At 46.2% G+C, this 19,225-nt stretch overlaps 1 protein-coding gene across 1 annotated transcript in view; it reads left to right on the forward strand.

Annotated features, from left to right (window-relative positions):
• pcnx1 (pecanex 1) overlaps positions 1-19,225 on the forward strand; it is a 43,641-nt gene that overhangs the window by 2,575 nt on the left and 21,841 nt on the right. Inside the window, exons 3-8 of the mRNA XM_056427279.1 lie at positions 6,357-6,462; positions 8,427-8,463; positions 9,271-9,336; positions 11,826-13,487; positions 15,261-15,384; positions 17,681-17,874. Of these exons, the coding sequence (XP_056283254.1) occupies positions 6,357-6,462; positions 8,427-8,463; positions 9,271-9,336; positions 11,826-13,487; positions 15,261-15,384; positions 17,681-17,874 (2,189 nt within the window). The remainder of the gene's footprint in view (positions 1-6,356; positions 6,463-8,426; positions 8,464-9,270; positions 9,337-11,825; positions 13,488-15,260; positions 15,385-17,680; positions 17,875-19,225) is intronic.

A 19,225-nucleotide genomic window follows, 5' to 3' on the forward strand; every position in this document is an offset into this window, starting at 1 on the left:
CTCTGGTGACGGAGGTCAAAGACGCCGGAGGAGCGTGACCGCGCTGCTTGGATGACGGGGCTGCGTAGGAGCGTGTCGCGCATCCCGGCCAATGACGGTGAAGAGTCGCAAGGCTCGGGGCGGTGGAGTTGTTTAAATGTGATGTAGTCCGGAGCTAAGGTGAGAGGGTCTGGTCCTCCAGTGGAGAAAAGACACGGAGGATCCACCCATCACTTTAAAGGCTTCCAGAGGAGGCTCAGCCCCAACAGCAGAAAACAATTGCTGCTTTTCGTCTTCATAAAGTAAAGACATCTGCAGAAAGGGCAAGATACTAAAAGACAACAGACATCTTAATTTACTAGATGATACACAGCAGGCATGATATGATATATATATTAGGGCTGTGAAACGATTAAAATTTTTAATCGGATTAATCACAGGTTTCTGTGGATTAATCATGATTAATCACATATTACCGATATTCTCGGTATATTTTGTGAGAACACAGAGATTTATGACAAAAGACGGATATATACATTCTTCTATACAATGGTGCTGCAACTCAGCAGTTATTTAGCAGTTTTCTTCCATATGGAACATTAATACATCTTCATCCTAAACAGAATGTTTAACCCTCCTGTTACCTTTCGGGTCAATTTGACCCCATTCAATGTTTAATGTCGGTGTTCTTTGGGGTCAATTTGACCCCAGGCTGTTTTTCACTGTGTCAAACATATAAGAAATATCAACTTTTTTATTTATTTAAAGGGCTATTTAGGTAGTCAACAAACAAACATAAAGTACCTCACACTTAAACTTGGGAAGCAATATTAATTCTAATAATTTTCTGAGGTTTTAATTGCTGGGGTCAAATTGACCCCGAGGGTAAAATATGTTAGTAAATGTAAAGGTAACAGGAGGGTTAAACAGAGCATTTTTCTCTTGTTTGTCAACCATTAACTCCACCATGATACAATCTAAAGGCCTCTAGTCTTCCTCTAGCAGCTGCTGAGGCAAACTGACTGTGTGGGTTTTCTTCATGAACTGGGCCGTGATGAAAGGGACGGCGGGGACACCGCTGCAAAACTGAAACCTCACCGGCCTGGACAGGTGGACAGATTGACAAGTGACTTTTTCTTTGCTCGGTCCCGATGCGCGCGCACGGAGCTCTGTGGCGCGCGAGACGGAGATCGATAAGTGTTAACGCAACGCGTAATAAAAGAACAAAGACGTGCTATAGAGAACATGTCAGGGGGCGGGCCAATCTTTTTAATGTCATGCGATCTACCGACACTACGCCGCGATCGACTGGCAGGTCGCGATCGACGTGTTGAGACCCTGATCTACAGGAAGTAAAAGTCGTAACAAGGTTTCCGTAGGTGAACCTGCGGAAGGATCATTACCGATGAGCAGACCGTCTGCATGAGAGCGGACAGAGTTCAGGTTGAAGTGGTGGATTGGAAGCTCATTTTGCAAGTGACTTTTTTTTCGTCCCGATGTGCGCGCACACGCCGGCATCCGAGCTCTGGGGTGCGCGAGACGGAGATCGGAGTCGTGTTAACGCGACACTAGAGACAGAATGACATGCTGCTGGAGAGACGACCAACAACAGGCGGATTGGAAGCTCATTCTGCATCGTTAAATGCGTTAAAAAATGGTTGCAATAATGCATGAAAATCATCCCTTCATCTGTGTTCAGGGGAGCTAACTGATGCAGTAGTTGGGTGCAGTTACCAGGTTTAAATCCTCGACTGTTAAAAGCTGCACTGGTGGTGTAGTGGCCAGCGCTGTCGCCTCACAGCAAGTTACAATACAATATACAGTCTGCCTCATCCTGCCTCCGTCTTCCTTTTCCGGTGCCAGGCGCTGCAGCCGAGCATGGCGATCGTGGGCATCTACTGCGGCGTCATCGCTGCCATGTTCCTGCTGCTGAAGACGGTGAACTTCCGCCTGCACCACGCCCTGGATGAGGGGGAGGTGGTGGAGCACCAGGCCAAGGAGAGCCGGGGCGGCAGAGGTGGCACCGAGGGGGCCAACGACGCCGGGCGCCACCCGCCGACAGGACGGCAACGCCGGGTGAGTTTCGTCCCCGCCCGTCGCCGATGGCGGACGCGACCTCTGGTGACGGAGGTCAAAGACGCCGGAGGAGCGTGACCGCGCTGCTTGGATGACGGGGCTGCGTAGGAGCGTGTCGCGCATCCCGCCAATGACGGTGAAGAGTCGCAAGGCTCGGGGCGGTGGAGTTGTTTAAATGTGATGTAGTCCGGAGCTAAGGTGAGAGGGTCTGGTCCTCCAGTGGAGAAAAGACACGGAGGATCCACCCATCACTTTAAAGGCTTCCAGAGGAGGCTCAGCCCCAACAGCAGAAAACAATTGCTGCTTTTCGTCTTCATAAAGTAAAGACATCTGCAGAAAGGGCAAGATACTAAAAGACAACAGACATCTTAATTTACTAGATGATACACAGCAGGCATGATATGATATGATATATATATGATATGATATATATATATATTAGGGCTGTGAAACGATTAAAATTTTTAATCGGATTAATCACAGGTTTCTGTGGATTAATCATGATTACCGTATTTTCCGCACTATAGGGCGCACTGGATTATAAGGCGCACTGTCAATGAATGGTCTATTTTCGATCGTTTTTCATATATAAAGCGCACCGGACTATAAGGCGCATTAAGCGGAAAAAAAACAGTCAGATAAGTCAGTCGATCAAACTTTATTAAACGCGTTCACAATAATTCTCAACATTATTCAAACGTTAATGAGCGTATTCACAATAACTACCAACCTTATTCAGTTGTATTTTGGGATCCTTTTACACACACTGTAATATTATGGTGAAGCACAGTATTGTAACGGACTGAGGAAATGTTATGTCCGGATGTAAGTGAACGCCCCACGAGCTGGTAGCTGTGAGGCGGTTCTGTGATTGGACAGCGAGTGATGTTGTTGTGTGTGTGTTGTTGTGTTCATGGTTCGGGCGGAGCTATGACCCGGAGCAGACGTGAAGCTGGTTTTGAGGTTTCACGGCGTTTGTTGTCGCTTTGGCGTGAGGCTACGCCAACAGTAGCTTGTTCTATGTTCCTTGAATAAACACCCTATAAGCCATCTACGTCTCGTAGCGCTCCTGACCCAGGGTCGCCACAGTATGTATTACTCCGCGACGCCCTGGCTACGGTAGTCGTAATGCTGCAAGCGGTGCGGCTTTGTAGTTTACCAAAGTCGTACTAAAACATTTTGACTTAGCGCCGTGAGCGCCTTGTACCACACAAAATCGCTTAGAGGTCAGTAAGCAAAACCAGAATTAATCCATATATACGGCGCTTCGGATTATAAGGCGCACTGTCGTTTTTTGAGAAAATTAAAGGCTTTTAAGTGCGCCCTATAGTGCAAAAAATACGGTAATCACATATTACCGATATTCTCGGTATATTTTGTGAGAACACAGAGATTTATGACAAAAGACGGATATATACATTCTTCTATACAATGGTGCTGCAACTCAGCAGTTATTTAGCAGTTTTCTTCCATATGGAACATTAATACATCTTCATCCTAAACAGAATGTTTAACCCTCCTGTTACCTTTCGGGTCAATTTGACCCCATTCAATGTTTAATGTCGGTGTTCTTTGGGGTCAATTTGACCCCAGGCTGTTTTTCACTGTGTCAAACATATAAGAAATATCAACTTTTTTATTTATTTAAAGGGCTATTTAGGTAGTCAACAAACAAACATAAAGTACCTCACACTTAAACTTGGGAAGCAATATTAATTCTAATAATTTTCTGGAGGTTTTAATTGTTGGGGTCAAATTGACCCCGAGGGTAAAATATGTTAGTAAATGTAAAGGTAACAGGAGGGTTAAACAGAACATTTTCCTCTTGTTTGTCAACCATTAACTCCACCATGATACAATCTAAAGGCCTCTAGTCTTCCTCTAGCAGCTGCTGAGGCAAACTGACTGTGTGGGTTTTCTTCATGAACTGGGCCGTGATGAAAGGACGGCGGGACACCGCTGCAAAGCTGAAACCTCACCGCCCGGACACGGGACAGATTGACAAGGACTTTTCTTTGCTCGTTCCGGCGCGCGCACGGAGCTCTGTGGCGCGCGAGACGGAGATCGATAAGTGTTAACGCAACGCGTAATAAAAGAACAAAGACGTGCTCTAGAGAACATGTCAGGGGGCGGGCCAATCTTTTTAATGTCATGCGATCTACCGACACTACGCCGCGATCGACTGGCAGGTCGCGATCGACGTGTTGAGACCCTGATCTACAGGAAGTAAAAGTCGTAACAAGGTTTCCGTAGGTGAACCTGCGGAAGGATCATTACCGATGAACAGACCGTCTGCATGAGAGCGGACAGAGTTCAGGTTGAAGTGGTGTATTGGAAGCTCATTTTGCAAGTGACTTTTTTCGTCCCGATGTGCGCGCACACGCCGGCATCCGAGCTCTGGGGTGCGCGAGACGGAGATCGGAGTCGTGTTAACGCGACACTAGAGACAGAATGACATGCTGCTGGAGAGACGACCAACAACAGACGGATTGGAAGCTCATTCTGCGCATGCGTTAAATGCGTTAAAAAAAATAACGAAGTTAAACCTGTAATTGAATTAACTGAGTTAACGCGTTATTTTTCACAGCACTAATATATATATCATATATATATGATATGATATATATATGATATATATATATTATATATTATATGATATACAGGACTGTCTCAGAAAATTAGAATATTGTGATAAAGTTCTTTATTTTCTGTAATGCAATTTAAAAAAACAAAAATGTCATGCATTCTGGATTCATTACAAATCAACTGAAATATTGCAAGCCTTTTATTCTTTTAATATTGCTGATTATGGCTTACAGCTTAAGAAAACTCTAAAATCCTATCTCATAAAATTTGAATATTTCCTCAGACCAAGTTAAAAAAAAGATTTATAACAGCAAAACAAAATCAAACATTTGAAAATGTGTTTCCAGGTGTTTCGAGTTAATTAGACGATTCAAGTGATTTGTTTAATACCCTACTAGTATACTTTTTCATGATATTCTAATATTTAGAAATAGGATATATCCATAAAGCACCATAATTGATTCTGCAACCCAGATGTTTTTAAAGCCAAGCAGTGACGGTGAAATATGTGCAAAAGGATGCTTCAATTGGGGGATATTAATGAGCTCATAAGTATGAGGGCTATATTTAGCATGGCTGAACAATGACATTACCAACTAATGATTAATTACACAAGCAAGTAATTTAGATCGATCGCGTCATCGTATCACCTCGTCTCTGAATGCCAAGCTTTAGCCTCTTTTATTTCTTGTTAATGAAGAGGTTTAGCGCTCATTCAGAAGGAAGAAAAAGCCGGCGAGGGTTCGGCCCGTTTCACTGCCCAGGACTCGAGGACGTGACTCATGGTCACATTCCAGAGGGAGTGCTTCGCGGGACGCTGAGAGAAGGGAAAGGCAACGAGGCAAATGAGAGCTCTCGACCGCAGGGGCAGCCGCTGCTTTGGCCACGCATCTGGAGTCGCATTCCGGCTTGTTACCTTCGCATTGAAAACGCGGAAGGTTATGTTTTGATCGCCGTGTATTTATTTATTTATTTATATGCGTGTTATTCGCATAACACAAAAAGTATTAAACCGAATCGCATGAAATTTGGTGGGATGATTGGTTATTATCCGGGGACCATTTGATTCGATTTTGGGATCGATCGGGTCAAAGGTCGAGGTCAAGGTCATGAAAAGGTCAATTTCTATCCAATTGGCATGCAACTAATGCCAAAATGTTCATAATTCAATGCCCATTCTTGTGATATGCGAAGGTATGCGCTCTACCGAGTGCCCATTCTAGTTTGGGTTTGCAGTGGAGCGGCCGAGCCGAGCTGAAGTCCATCAAGGTGTTGGTTTTTTTTGCGTCCCCGTCAACCCTCTTCCCCCTCACCAGTCCATTTATCGAGGCGCCGTACATCGAAATATTTTTGGCATATAGAAATGATTTATCGTCGATCCCTGGCAAGTTGTTTGTTTTTCGACATACCGAACGGTTAAACAAGCGTGTCCGGGCTAAAAATAAGCCCGGGGGAAAAATCTACATGGATGCTTTCGTCTGTTTATGCTCCTTCATTTGTTTTTTCAAAAAACACAGACAACCGATGTCAAATACAGGCCTGTTTAAAAAAAAAAAAAAGCAACATGATTTGTTCAGCTCTGAATTGAGTCCGGTGTGAGACAGCCGTCCGTCATCCAGCACCCTTCAGCCTGTGCCATCCAATCAGATTTAAAGGAGGGAGTGCACTGTGCTGGTAATACCAATGTTTACATGTGTTTGTGTGTGTGTGTACAGGGACCCTGGAGGGGGTATTGAGATGTCCGACTTCATCAGGCAAGAGACTCCACCAGTGGACTGCAGCTCCAGGAACTCCTACACTGGATTGGAGTCGACCCAGCAGGTCAGCAGAGCACCGGCCGAATATAAGATGACCGTGATTACCTGACCCAATGCTCTCCTCCTCGGTTTTAGGGAAGGGAAGATCAATATATATATATATATATATACTCCATGTCACTAATCTTTTATTTAGCTGTCATGAAGTACCGCAAATGTGCAAAACGATCAGCCTACTGGTATTTCTGATTCCCAGCCAAAGAAAAACAGCATGAACAAATCCAGCCAACCATCATCTGTCTCCTCAATACAAAGGAGAACAATCAGAGGAAGAGAGAGACAGACTGTTGAATGTCTGGTGACATTTATTGCTGAAATAAAACAATTGTGCTTCTTAATTCTAACGATTTGCAATTGAAGTATTTATTTATTTATTTATTCATATGTATGTAATTGAAAGTATTTGCGTTTTGGATTCCTGGTTACAGTTTCTAAAATGATGACGAGCATTCGGGACTAAATGGGCAATCGATGCACTTCAAACATAATTCACAGATTCCAATTGGTTTTCTTAACAATAACTGCAATATAGTACACTGTATAAAGTGTCCGCATTTTTATTTGTTTGTCTGATTTCTGAGTATGCACTTAGCTGCCCTAAAATCTCTTTAAAAAACCACAGGGAAAGGAATACAAGTCGTATCCATGGCGTGTAACAATCTGCAATGCAACGCTTTGAGTTGTGGGCTGGTTGATGTGCAAATTGCAGTCGTGCGACACGACTGGCTGTTGTGTAGGGAGTAATGAGCGTGAACAAGGGAGACTGACTGTCGGTTGGAATACTATGTCTGCCCGATTAAGCAAAACAAACACGCGTTGTGACTGAAACACGCACACACACGCACACACACACACAGGATCCGTGTGTCTTCTTTGAATGGAAACGGATTCCTGGAGTAGTGATTCAGTTCCACACGAATATATTTATAAACATTCAATTTTTTTGCTTTTGCAGAAAAGTGTGTCAAACTGAACGACACCCGATTCGTACTCGGCCAAAAGATATTTTTGTGTAAATTATGTGTTGCAAGAGACTAATACCCAGTAAACTACTGCTACATGCTCCACGGAACGAACTTTAATATTTCAAACCTCCTCCCATTGTACGGTGTGTACTGTAACCCATCCAAGGAAGTAGCTGTTCGTTTATGCGTGTGTGTGTGTGTGTGTGGATCTTTTCCGTTGAGGTATGATCAGTGTTGCCAGGTCCGCGGTTTTCCCGCTGAATCGGGCTACTTTTGAAGTGTCGCCGCGGGTTGAATGGTTTGTCCGCTGGTTCGGGTAGACCTATTTTGCATGCAAATTACATGAATATCTTTAAATAAAAATCCATATTTTAAATGAAATTTATTTATACCCAAATCCTACCAAACTGACTCCAGATCAGCACGTTCACACATGGACATGGTACACGCCCACATACACACACGCACTCACAGAGCTATATTTTATTTAGGATAATATACTGTATCTAATTACACAAGGCCATTTTAGGACCTAGGTGAAATAACTGTTTAGGGAAAACTGCTTTTAATGCTGGCATGCTAAACATTTGGTGTTACTTTGTAGATATTACAATACATTTGGCAATGATAGCAATGCTGTTTGACTTTAAAAGCAGTGTATATGGTTTGGCACGGGCATATTTTGAGTTCTGATATTGGGCTGGTTTTATTGGCCATTGGGCTGGTTTTGTCACACAGACCTGGCAACCCTGGGTATGATCCTCACGTAGCTTGCTGTCAGCCGATATCTCAAATACTCAAAAGTTATTCCGCAAGATATATTCAACCTCTGAATCCCCCGCGGGGTGCTGCTGTGTCGTTGTGCCGCGTGTCCTTGAGCCGCCGATCCGTTCTCGGTTGATCACACAGCTTTTCCGTTTGCTCTGATGCATATTTAACTCCAGAAATGTGCCTCTGATGTACCCGACAAAAGGCTTAACTCATCTTTTCATTCAAATTTCAGATTGCATCCACCCACGGAAGAGCAACAGCAGCCAAAGGTAACTATGTCTACCTTTCATGCAATACTAAGATCATGGTCCTTGTCACTGAGTTGTGTGGAAACGTTATGACTCGTTAGTTCTTCAGTCTCTTCTTTTCGATGCTTCTTCTTTTCTGCCGGATCCCCACGTCCCTGACCATGACCACCTCAGCTGCTCAGGAGATGTAGTCTGACTCACTGTGACCTCACACTAAGATGAGGCAGCTTCAGATGGGAACTGTTGAGTAAAAAAAAAAAGAATGAAGAAGAGTAATACACTTTAAGATCTAGCGTGGGAGTCATTTCTCCAGGAAGTCTTTATTGGAACACGGAGAAGAAGACGATAAATGAACTTGTGGCTTTGCTTTTGGGTCCGATGTACCGCGTGCGAGTGAGGCGACCTGCGTCCGCTGAATAATTCGGCGAGCCTGTTCGACGCCATTCTAAATTAGCCGTCCGTTTGGGATGACAGGAAGTGGTTTTGCGAAGTAGCACAAGGGCTCTGCCGGGGTTTAGCTCTAATCGCAAACTCCCGGGATTCGAGGAGCAGTGATTGGAAAAAGGACAGTCTCATCTTTGTTTCAAAGAGTTCTCCAGCAGAGGCATTCAGGGAATCTATTCCGAAGAGATCGAGATATTCCCCCGGTTGTTCCATCCAGGAATACGACCCGCAGCCCTTCCCGGAAGTAGGGATCCTGAGATAAAAAGGGCGGCGCGATCTACTTTGTCGTCCTCTCCGTGTGGGCGGCCCGGGTCGGTGGTTGTGAACATATGAATAATTGATTAAACTTGTCGTCTCTCAATTGCTTTCTTCCCGTCTTCGCAGGAGACGCGGGAAAGACTTCCGACGACATCAGTTTGACTCTCGTCGAGAGCTGCAGCCACGATCACGGTAAACGCACGCGCGGCATTTGCATCCAAACAAAAAGCCTTCCTCGCGTTCCCGGCCACGGCGTCCCGACAGCGTCCCTTTTTAATTTTTTTTTATTTTATTAGTGTTCAGAATCTCACATACACATATTGACATTTTTCAGATTCTTTGTATAAAGAGAAGTAAAAAAACAAAAAAAATAAACACATATGCAAGTAAAGAAACAAAAACAATACCAAAGTAACAAAACTATAAAATAAAGCAGGGAGAAATCATTTTCTATAGAGTAAAGAAATAGTCAGGCCATTTATCGGTGACATAGTTGCACCACTTTTGCCAGTGCTTAAGAAATGTTTCCGTTCTTTGGTTTACATGAGCTGTGATCTGCTCCATTCTGTAGATCTCTGTCACAATGTCTCTCCATGATGTGATTGTTGGACACTCTGGTAATAACCATTTTCTGGTAATAGACTTTTTACTGGCCACCAGCATTGCATTTATCAAGAGTCTGTCCCCTTTCGGCCAGCTTTGAGGTATATTTCCAAGGTACAGAATCTTAAAGTCCAAAGGGATGTCCTCGTGAAAGATGTCCTGTAAAGCATTGTGTACCGCCTTCCAAAAGTTTTTAATGATGGGACAGTCCCAGAAGATGTGGTAATGGTTTGCGCTTTGGTGTCCACACTTTCTCCAGCAAACAGGAATGTTATCGCTATAATGAGATGTCTGAGATGGTGTAATGAAGTATCTTATACACTTTTTCCAGTTAAACTCTCGCCAGCTCATTGAACTGGTACATTTCCATTGGTACCCCCATATTAATGTCCATTCTTCCTCAGAAATATCTATCCCAGATTCCTTTTCCCATTTTACTTTAATGTATGCTGTTGAATGAGTTTTAAGCTCTAGAAAGCATTTATATATGGCTGATATTGCCCCTTTATTGCAATTTGACTTGTATGCTCTTTTAAACAGTTCTATGAGACTGGAGTTTACCTCTGTTACCTTTTTAACATTTTCATTGACAAAATGCCGCAACTGTAGGTATCTAAAGAAGTCCTGTTTCTCTAAAAGATAATTTTCTTTAATCATTTCAAAACTAAACAGTTTGTTTCCCTTCATAATATTGCATAAAGCTGTTATTCCATTAGCTCTCCATTTTTTGAATCTGGTGTCCATTTTATTTGGTGTGAAGTCTGAGTCATATCCACACCATTTAAGGCACAGTAGATCACCTTCAAGTTTGTATTCTCTAATGATATTCTTCCACACTTTAAGGGTCAATTTGACCCATGGATTATCAGAACTGTTTATGTAGTGTTGCATTTTAGAGTCAGCTATGATTGCTTGTATTGGAATGGGAAATATTTTTTCTTCAATGTCTTTCCACTGTGCATCATATGAAGGATTGCACCAGCATATTATAGCTCTTGTCTGGGCGGCATAGTAGTATTCCTTGAGGGATGGCAGACCCCATCCTCCCTTCTCCTTTACTAACTGCAGTGTTTTAAGGCGAACCCTTGGTCTCTTGCCTTGCCACACATATCTCGACAACATTTTGTCCCATTCATTAAACCGGCCCTGAGAAACTTCTATTGGTAGGGTTTGAAATAGATATAACAATCTGGGTAATATGTTCATTTTAATAGATTGTATTCTTGAGCTGAAACTATAGAATGGTACGAGGTTCCATCTTGTGATATCTTCTTTGATTTTTTTGTTTATAGGTGAGTAGTTATATTCTGATAGTTTTGACAGATCTTTTGGAATATTTATGCCTAGGTACTTAAGGGATTTTGCTTGCCATGACCATGGGTATTTGCTTTCCATTTCTGATGTTGGATTATTGTTATATGATAGTACTTGGGTTTTACCTACATTAACCTTATATCCTGATAATTGCCCATATTTCTCAAGTGCCAGCATCAGCTGGGGCAAAGAGTGTGTTGGCTGGCTAAGATAAACTAGTACATCATCTGCATAGCAAGCTAGCTTATGCTCTCTTTCTGCCAGTTGAATGCCTCTTATTTCTCTGTTTTGTCTTAAATATTGGGCTAGTGGTTCAAGGAAAAGTGCAAATAATATTGGTGACCATGCGCAGCCCTGTCATGTACCCCTTTCCAGGGTAAACCTATTTGATAAATAACCATTGACCTTGACCCTTGCAGTAGGAGTATTGTATAATGATTGTAAGGTTTTAATAATCCTGGCATGAAAACCAAATCTATGAAGAGTTCTGTAAAGAAAATCCCAATTGACGGAGTCAAATGCCTTCTCAGCATCTATACTAATTACTATTGCTTCCAATTAGTTTTTTGCTATATGATTAATAATATGTAAGGTCCTTCGTATATTGTCTTGTGTTTGACGTTGGTGTATGAAACCTGTCTGATCGTTGTGGATCAATTTAGTCATAAACTTTTCAAGTCTTCTGGCCATAATAGAAGTGAACATCTTATAATCTATATTACAGCGTCCCTTTCAACGCCGCCGCTCTTTTTGTGTCCACCCAGATCTGCTGTCGGACACGAAGATGTTCTGCCTCGTCCCCAACGACTCCTTCGCGTCCCTGCAGCCGTCGACCTCCTTGTGTCCCTCGGAGATGTCCAGGGAGACTGCCGATCTGTGTAGTTCCGCCGGTCATCACTTCAGCCTGTCGCTCTCCTCCGGGGACACCGAGGCGACCGCTCACGCGTCCGCGCAATCTCAGAGCTACCGGAAGGAGCTCCGCGCCCGGGGCCTGCCTCGGACTTCCAGCTCCGCGGGTTCCGCTTTCCCCGACCCGTGCCTCCCGGACTTCGCGCTGCACCCGCCGCCCAGGAGAGGCGGCCTCGACCCCGTGTGCGAGCTGGAGGCCGCCAGGTCGCACGGGCCCGGGGCGTGGGTCCGAGACGGGGCCGGGGAGCGGCCGTACCGGCAGGACCCGGCGGTGCCCTCCACCTCGGGTACGGAGTGTCACCGGCACAAAGAGCCACGCAGAGTGGCCCGCTCCGCCTCCAGGGAGGCGGGGGAGGGCAGCTCGGGACTCTACCAGGTGGAGGTGGGCGGGGCTTGTGGTGGGAAAGGTTCAGTCGGAGGGGGGAAGTCTCAGGGAGGGGAGCGCAGCGCCGACAGCCTGAGGAGTCTGAGCACTCGCAGTAGCGGCTCCACGGAGAGCTACTGCAGCGGCACAGACCGGGACACCAACAGCACCGTCAGCAGCTTCCACAGCGAGCGGACCAGCTCCACGCACATGGAGAGTCTGCTGTCGCTGTCAGGGGACGAGCCCGTACGGGACAGAGGGGATGCCAAATCTGCACCGGCGGGCGGTCGGACGTCGAGCCTCGGCAGTATCAGCTCCCAAGGCGCCGGCGGCCTTCCCTCCAGGGAGGCCAATAGAAACCCTCACGCCAACGAGCTGACCGCCAAACGACCCGCCGACCCGCCGGCCGCCGCAACCCGAGAGCCGGCGGAGCCCGGCGGGTGCCAGGAGGAGCCCGGCATCCGGACCGACGCCGACGGCGAGCCGGAGCGGGAGAAAGACGCCGGCCGGCCCAAGTCGGCCGACGACGTCCAGAAGACGTCCTCCCTGTCGACGGGGCGCAGTGGGCGCCGGCGGACCGGCAAGAAAAGGGCGAGCAGCTTTGACGCCGGCCGCCACCGGGACTACATGTCGTTGCGCGGCGCGGCGTGTCCCGCGGGCGGAGAGGGCGACTCCAGCGACCAGAGCGAACTCAGTTGCGCCTCCAGCCGCCACTCCGCCCGCCAGCGAAGCACGGACAGCTCATCGAGCGCCGCCTCCCGCTCCCGCCGCTCGCCAGAGGGCCGCTACAGGGCCCTGAAGGCCAAGCACGCCGCCGCCGCCGCCTCCTCCTCCGAGGCGAGGGCGCGAACGGAAGGGAAGCGGCGCCGCGCCCCGAGCGCGGCCGGCGCCAAAACGCACGCCAGAGTGCTGAGCTTGGACAGCGGCACGGCCGCCTGCCTTAACGATCCCGGCCGCCTCGGAGCGCCGGCCGGGCCCCGGCCCCTCACCACCTCCAAGTCGGACCTGGAAGCCAAAGAAGGGGAAGTCCTCGACGCGGCGTCCCTGCTGGGCCGGGCCTCCCAGCTGGAGTCGGTGACCCGCTCCAGAAACAGTCTGCCCAATCAGGCGGCGTTTGCTGAGCCTCAGGACGCCACCGCCTCTTCCCTGCGGGGTACGTACCACACACACACACACACACACACACACACACGGTACTTTGCATTCGCTCTGGTTCACGGCCGGCCTTTGATGCATCGCGAGAAACGCCACGTTTAACCGAATCCACATTTCACGGGTCCGCTTGCTGCACTTGTTTAGACGTGCGCTCTACTTTGTGACTCGTCGGCGTAACCGTGCGAGACTGAAACGGCCCCAGACAGAAAGTAGTCGCTATTATTAGCCGACTTTTGTTCATTGGGCTCACTGTGCAGATTCAGATTGGGAAAGTGGATGATGCGTGTGTAGAACATATTTACACTGGAAACCGCGTGCGTCAGCGTAACCGTGGGGAGTTTCCATGGAGCGACAAATTCTGACCCGAGCGTCGTCTTCCTTCTGCAGCTATTGGCGTGACGGCACAGTGTGCGCTTTGTGCTGAGGTCAGACACACACAGCTCTCTTCTTAGTGGCGTGCACACCGAGTCCCACGGAGACACACTGAACCCTCCCCCTCCCTTCTTTTTTTTGGGGGGGGGGAGGGGTCTTCTTGGTCTTTGGCTCCTGTGTGTTGAGGACTTTTGATGTGATGTTCTCAGTTGATTGTTCCTGAGTTTTCTAGAGTGTGCGCCTCCTGGGATTTCACCATTGTCTTTTTGACTCCTGCCGTCTGGATCTGTGTTTACCTGATTCTGAGCCGTCAAGGTCACAGTCGGTATCATACGGGGACCTTCTCTGGTTCTTGAATCTTTCTCGACTTCTCACTGGAGGTTATCGGTGGGACTTTACTGGACTGAAAACATTTGTGTTGCACTCCTCACGCTATTTGATATTGTTCATTTAGTGCAGCGAGCCTAAGAATCTTTTGAAGAGTAAAATGTGTGAGGAAATGCTCAACACGCTTGTTGACGTACACCCGGTTTGCTCGTGTTAGCTAATTATCTATAATGGTTCCCGTATTGTATAAAGTGAGATCTTCATGTATTTATTATTATTATTATAAAGCGGCTCGAGGTGCAATATATATATCACATTCAATCCCCTGAGGAATGCACACATCCTTTTTAAACGAGCCATCAGCATTTCTGTTGGATTGTGATGTCACATCTGGGTCAGCGGCAGAAGACCAGAAAACACTGACCGATCTGGGCTTTGTTTGGGGGCGGGGCCTCAAAGAGACGGGCGCTTGAACGTCCCGTTGTGCCCCAATGGTGATGTCATTAAAGAGACACGCTCACTTTTTGTGTGTGTGTGTGTGTGTGTGTGTGTGTGTGTGTGTGTGTGTGTGTGTGTGTGTGTGTGTGTGTGTGTGTGTGTGTGTGTGTGTGTGTGTGTGTGTGTGTGTGTGTGTGTGTGTGTGTGTGTGTGTGTGTGTGTGTGTGTGTGTGTGTGTGTGTGTGTGTGTGTGTGCGACATGTCTGAAATCAGCTTTTGATTTGTCAGAGGGAAGAATGTGTTGTTGCGTCTTCCTTTGAAGCGACTGACTCAACAGGATCTTGGGGAAGAGTTTCATGATCTTTTATTCGCCGTCCAGCGACAGTCACACGCTGCTCTGTCAGCCATGTTGTCGTAGACGTCTCGTTTATTTTCCCCACAATGGTTGCTCCCATTCCGGAGCGCAGCGCTCCCGTCAGCCGTCTGGAGGTCAAGCGGCAGCTTTATGTGATCGTCGTTGCTATGTTTTTAACATCTAGCATGACGTTTGGAAGTGTCCCCTCGTGTTTCCACATGAAGCGCTCGATCAAAGGAAACTCATCCGTTGGCCAATGACTTCCTCTCACCGCGACAGGGAGCGAGGAGACGGTCATATTTCGGCGTGAACGCAGCACATTTCGTCGGCAGGCTGTGCGGCGGAGACACAAAGCCGGGAGTAACCCGACACCGACCGCCTCGCTCATCGGATCTCCTCTCAGGTACGCCGTGACGGAGCAGGGAGCGCTCTCTCCTCCCTCCTTCCTCTCTCCTCTCTCCTCTCTCCCTCCTCCCTCCTCCCTCCTCTCTCCTCTATCCTCCCTCCTCTCTCCTCTCTCCTCCATCCTCTCTCCTCCCTCCTCCATCCTCTCTCCTCTCTCCTCCTCCCTCCTGTCAACACCCTCCTCCTCCCTCCTCCTCCTCTCCTCCTCCTCTCTCCTCCTCCCACCTCTCCTCCCTCCTCTTCTCAGGCCGTGGGATGGGTGTCTCCACTCTGCATGTGATGCGCCTTGTCCTCTTTTTTTCTCAAGACACTTTTCATCCTGTTATAATATGATCTCATCTTTTTAAGTTTCACATTACGAGTGTGGATAATAAATAAATGAAGCAATTTTCTAAACTCAAAGCCACAAGGTCTGACTCATCTACTCGAATGACATGCCGTCTCCTTTTCACACCGGCGCATGACTCGTCCGATAAAGCCCGTGGGCGTCGAGCTGTCTCCCATCGCTTTGACCTCTCTAAGGAGGGCGAAGAAGATGATATCAATAATCCTTTTAAATAAAGAGTTTACATCTGTCCCCATTGTGTTATTCTTGCTTTTAACTGTAAGAGTCTTTAGCTGCTCATTGATTTTAACAGCCATACTTTTAACACCTTTAAACCAGTTTTGCATACGTTAAGGTCAATAATCAAAAAAGTAACTTATCTGCAGAGTATTTCAAATCCTCTCTAGTCAGACTACGACCTCAGACGTGAGGTCTGAGGTCATAGTCTGACTAGAGAGAACCATGTCGTAAGGTCACAGCTTCTCTCCCTTCCTGTCAAATAAGCAAAGCATGAAACCTCTTAGAGATCTCAAATGACCCACTGTCTTTAAAGTGGTCGTTTTAGCACCGTTAACATCACAAACGAAGAACGCGTGGAAGCTGAATGTTTATGTTCCACGTATGCTGGGGCTCAGTTCCTCGATTCTGTAACTTTGAGTTTTGTTACACAACTGCCAACAGCTATTCACCTCTAGCCAAGACTCCGTATTCTCCTGCATCTATCTTACAAGGTCACATTTCAAAATGCTGAGCCTAGAAAAGTGTTACGCAAGGAACACCAGTGCGCCGCCTGCCAGGGGTCAATAAACTTCCTCATGCGAAACCGTTCCACTGATCCCTCCTCCACCATCCTCTCTCTCTCTCTCTCCACTCCCAAATACCTTTTTAGACTTTCTTAATGTTGCACCGGACATTTTAGGCTTGGTCAAACAGTTTTTCACTTTATGATTCAATAAAATACTATGAATTTGAATAATCATATGGCTCTGTTATCCACAAGTGGTGAAGTTTATCAGCCTTACTGAGAATCATCTTATCTTTTTATGGCTTTTGGAAGAAGTCTGAAGCTCATTCACGCTTTTCACTCAGTCGCAAAAGACGCCCGTAGCTGGAGGCGTGACGGAGCTCCCCCTGCAGCATGTCAATGTGGAGCATGAGAACGACAAATAAACTCCACGATCACAAACGGATTATTGGATACATATGACATGGAACAAATCGGGTTTAAAAGATAATTACCGGAAGCCATAATGTTTGTTAAACTTTCTTAACCCTCCTGTTACCTTAGGGTCAATTTGACCCCATTCAATGTTTAACCCTCCTGTTACCTTTACATTTACTGACATATTTGACCCTCGGGGTCAATTTGACCCCAGCAATTAAAACCTCCAGAAAATTATTAGAATTAATATTGTTTCCCAAGTTTAAGTGTGAGGTACTTTATGTTTGTTTGTTGACTACCTAAATAGCCCTTTAAATATATAAAAAAGTTGATATTTCTTATATGTTTGACACAGTGAAAAACAGCCTGGGGTCAAATTGACCCCAAAGAACACCGACATTAAACATTGAATGGGGTCAAATTGACCCTAAGGTAACAGGAGGGTTAAGACATCAAAACTCAACACCTGGTCTCGGCCATTTTTTTGTTGTTTAGTTTAGTTTATTTCGATCAGCACAATATACAAAAATCAAAATTCAACAAAAGAAGAAAGTGGCTGACCGAAAGGGTCAAGGCTGAAGCTATCATGCTTATAAGTGCCCTAACCTATGATTTCACGAAAAAACTTATTTCAGAGAACCATATACATATATATATATATACACTTTGTCCCTGGTGTTTGGGACCCCCCCCCACACACACACACACACACACCCACACCCCCTCTTCCCCTGTGTGATGGCTGCATGTCAACAGAACCGCTCGGGCCTCCATCGCTTCTCATTTGCTCCCTTTCTCCTCCAACAGTCTCCAGGAGGCGCTCACCCAGGCCTCCCAGCCTTCTGCCTCCCAGGTGAAAAGTCAGCCATCCAGAACCCCGTCCCAGGTGACCACGCTGAGCGCAAGCGCCTCCCTGCTGGCCAGGAATGGAAGCACACACCTGGAGGGCTCTCAGGACAAGGCCTCAAGTGTCGGCGCGACCAGCTTGCAGGATGACTTTGGTAGGAGAGCCGAGATGTTAAAGGAGACGGAGGAACTTCTGATGGGAGAGAGTTGGATTGGGAGTTAGTGGGGAGGTGGATCAACACGACGGATTTATATCTTTCTGCTGTATTCTCCTGGTTTATTTGAAAGTACAGCTCCAAACATTCCACAATATCTGGGCCGCAATCATGGCAAGTAAAGAAGAAACAAAAGCTTGTTTTTCTTTTATTGGGGGCAAAGAAAATGTTTCACGCCAGCAACGCATTCAAACTAAAAACGAGTTTTGCCCACAATAAACCAAAAACAACCTTTTATTTGTGAGCGCCGATTTCTTTCTTCTATATCTTCTCCGGTGCTTTGGTTTATAAAGTTGCTATAGTGGCTCTGATGGTCTGGGGTTGTTGGAGAAAGCTGGTCACGCCCTGTTGCAGTCGGGCACACGGAGCACTATTACACACACTCGCTGGATCGAGGCCATCGGTCAAAGCCCAGCCTCAATTATCTGTGCTCCATTTATCCCCGTCTGTGATGCTGTCTGTAGCCAATTCCTGACCTCACTCGGTTGTCTCCCAGACTGATGTTAACCGAGCGTTGCAGATTGCGGTTGATGCCTCTACATTGACGCGTTTCACTGATATTCATATCTGGTCGTTATAAGAAAATCTGTGTTTTGTAAGAGCTGTTTTTCCGCCCCTTCCTCTCAACCGGTGGTAAATCAATTACCGCTCCTACTCCGAATTTGACCCGCAGCAGAGGGCTATGATGTCTGTGTCTGTAATGGCAGAGCAATAATAATAATTGTCTAATTTCATGAGGTCACTACTGATATGCAACCCTGATGTCAGACACGGGCTTACGCGACACAACGTGGACAGTAGCATGAAGGAAATGTCGAAAGTTTATTATCTGATGAGGAAATAATGCCTTGCACACATTTTACGTGGGTCATATCCTCATCAGATATCCACGAATACATATTTAGTTTTTATCCTGAAGCATATTTTGAAGCATCAATCGATTCATCTTCGTTAATTTTGAGTTGCATGGTCATCCATAATAATACAAATAAGAAAATGCTTTATTTTGTACTTGTCATATTTGTTGATTTAGACTGAATACTGTTAGTTCATATTTACTCTATAACAGGTTTTTCGTTTTCTTTAATTATTCACATTTCAGCAACTCCCGACCTCCCTCCAGAACTCGTCGTCTTTTCTCACATTATCAAGCTTTGTTTAACAACCAAACTATTAAAAACGGGAACAGCATACATACGGCGTTGGGGTTGCAATTGAGTTTTCATTAACGTTTCCATGACAACCTGTTATATTCCTCCTGGACTGGTGGCCATATTTTAAGAATCTATTC

This window comes from Pseudoliparis swirei, chromosome 11 (genome assembly GCF_029220125.1).
Source record: "Pseudoliparis swirei isolate HS2019 ecotype Mariana Trench chromosome 11, NWPU_hadal_v1, whole genome shotgun sequence".
Taxonomy (NCBI): domain Eukaryota; kingdom Metazoa; phylum Chordata; class Actinopteri; order Perciformes; family Liparidae; genus Pseudoliparis; species Pseudoliparis swirei.